The 1832-nt window shown below is 60.8% G+C and overlaps 1 protein-coding gene across 1 annotated transcript, besides 2 other annotated features; it reads right to left on the bottom strand.

Moving 5' to 3' along the window:
* Window positions 1-342: 342 nt before the first annotated feature.
* Window positions 343-392: a microsatellite.
* Window positions 393-600: 208 nt separating this feature from the next.
* Window positions 601-641: a sequence feature (A-rich).
* Window positions 642-1424: 783 nt separating this feature from the next.
* Window positions 1425-1832, bottom strand: Tco025E_08867 (uncharacterized protein; the record flags this gene model as incomplete). Its single annotated transcript, XM_029375702.1, has 1 exon — window positions 1425-1832. A coding segment is annotated over one exon (408 nt), but the record flags the coding sequence as incomplete, so codon positions are not given.

Here is a 1832-nt window from a genome sequence, read left to right as displayed (position 1 = left end):
CACGGACCGCGTTCCTTTTGTGTTTGTGACTACATGAGTGTTTTGGTTTTTTTCCCGTGTGCGGGCGCCTCGATGAGGGGGGCCCCGCGCAGGGGGAAGAGGGCGCGGCCACGCCGCGGGGATATGGAACTGCAGTTCGTTGGAACTGGGGCCGGGGGCAGGTGGAGCACCTCGCGGGGAACAGAGACGAGGTGCGGGGGGAAGGAAGAGAGGTAGGACGTAGCGGACCCACGGGGAAGTTTTTTTTTTTCTTTTCGATTGTCCTTGGATTTGTCGGTGTGTTCCTTCTGTTTTCCATCGGCGGGCTTCCTTCCGGTGCCGGGCTCACAAGCCCAGGCACGTGGCAGGGGGGCGGGCGCGCAGGAAGGGGAGAGGGCGGGCGGCGCGGCCGGCAACGTGCGGGGCGGCACCCGTCGCCCTCTGCTGGCGGCTCGTTTGGGCGTGTGGTCGCGCGGCCGCGGCGCCCATGACGACTCCCGTGACTGCGCGGCGTGTTCTCCGCCTGGTTTGTTTGATTTTGATTGTTTTTTTTTTAAAAAAGGACGGAAGGTGGGCGCCGAATGCGGTGTTTTCTTGTAGACCGTGTAAGTTAACAATCTGTTTTTTTTTGTTGTGTGTGTTTTTTTTTATTTTATTTTTTTCTGAGTGTCTGCATGAAAGTGGATGCCAGGCCGTTTGCTTCTGCGCTTGATGTTTTGCCCGTCTGCCACATATTTTTATTGTCTTTTGGAGAAGTCACACAGTTGTCTCGTGCACGCACGCTCCACGACGCATGATTCGCCGTCACTGATGGCCAGCCTGTGAGTGATGCGGTGCTCGTTTTTGGTGCGTTGCCTTGCAGGAATGCAGAGGCGTGGCCGGCGTTGGAGCGGCAGCGGCGTTAGACGCAATGCACGCCGACGTCGGCTGCACGCTGCCCCAATGAGTGGCGATGGCGTGGACGTTGGCGAGGCGTGCACCGTTGTTCCCCAAGAATGAGGGGACAACTGGGGACACGCTCAGCGCTCCTCCGCCTCCACGGAGGAGTTGTGGACGTCACAGTAAGAATTGTTTACGCGGCAGCACTGCGGAATCGCAAAGTACAAGAAAAAATTTGGAGTGGTGGAAATGACGTGCGAGGCGGGTGGATTTGTGACCGCCGACAAGGCGGCTTGCCATGTGGAGGCATTTGTTCTTTTTTTTTACTTGCAAAGGTGCACAACGCCGGGGAACAAGGGAGGGCGTGGCAGGAGACAGCATACCCACCAGGAAAAGCTCATGCAAGTGTCGGCTCTCTCTTTCATTGGCTCAGTTGATTTTCCTCTAGAGCCTGTGACCCGTCGTGCTCGCTTGAATTATTTCCCTTTGCGTCTACGGGGCCTTATGTCTTGTTGCTCTTTTCGCCGCTGCGTTGACACATGGGCGCGAGGTGGCAACTGCCGTCTTCACGCGCCCGCACGCTCCGGGGCGGCCGGGGGAGGTGCAGCCTGGGAGGACAGCGCAGGCAGCCGTGTGGGCGGCGCGGCCGTGACGCTGCTGCGCTGCAGGCTAAGTCCCCGCTCGGTGGCTGCTTGGCGGCGGTGCTCCCTCATTACTGTGCCGCAGCGCACGCCCCAGTTTGTTTTCCCACGCTCCGCGGCAGGGGAGGCAACTCTCCGCGCCGGTGTTGGGCCGCGGTGTGTCGCCGGCCCCGGCAGGGCCGCACAGAGGTGCCTCGCCGCGGCGCAACGCGCATTGCGGCTATTTGCTTCCCTAGCAGGCTGCGAGCGCCGTGCATTTCCCGTGTCCGTCGCTGCGCCCGCCGCCCCTGTCATTTTGCCTTCGGTGTAGGGGCGTTGGCCCGCGGCCCCCCA

This window comes from Trypanosoma conorhini (genome assembly GCF_003719485.1).
Source record: "Trypanosoma conorhini strain 025E chromosome Unknown Tco_14.4_contig_00898, whole genome shotgun sequence".
NCBI classification, from domain to species: domain Eukaryota; phylum Euglenozoa; class Kinetoplastea; order Trypanosomatida; family Trypanosomatidae; genus Trypanosoma; species Trypanosoma conorhini.
The sequence above is the reverse complement of the archived record's forward strand: the minus strand, read 5'-3'. Positions and strand labels throughout refer to the sequence as shown.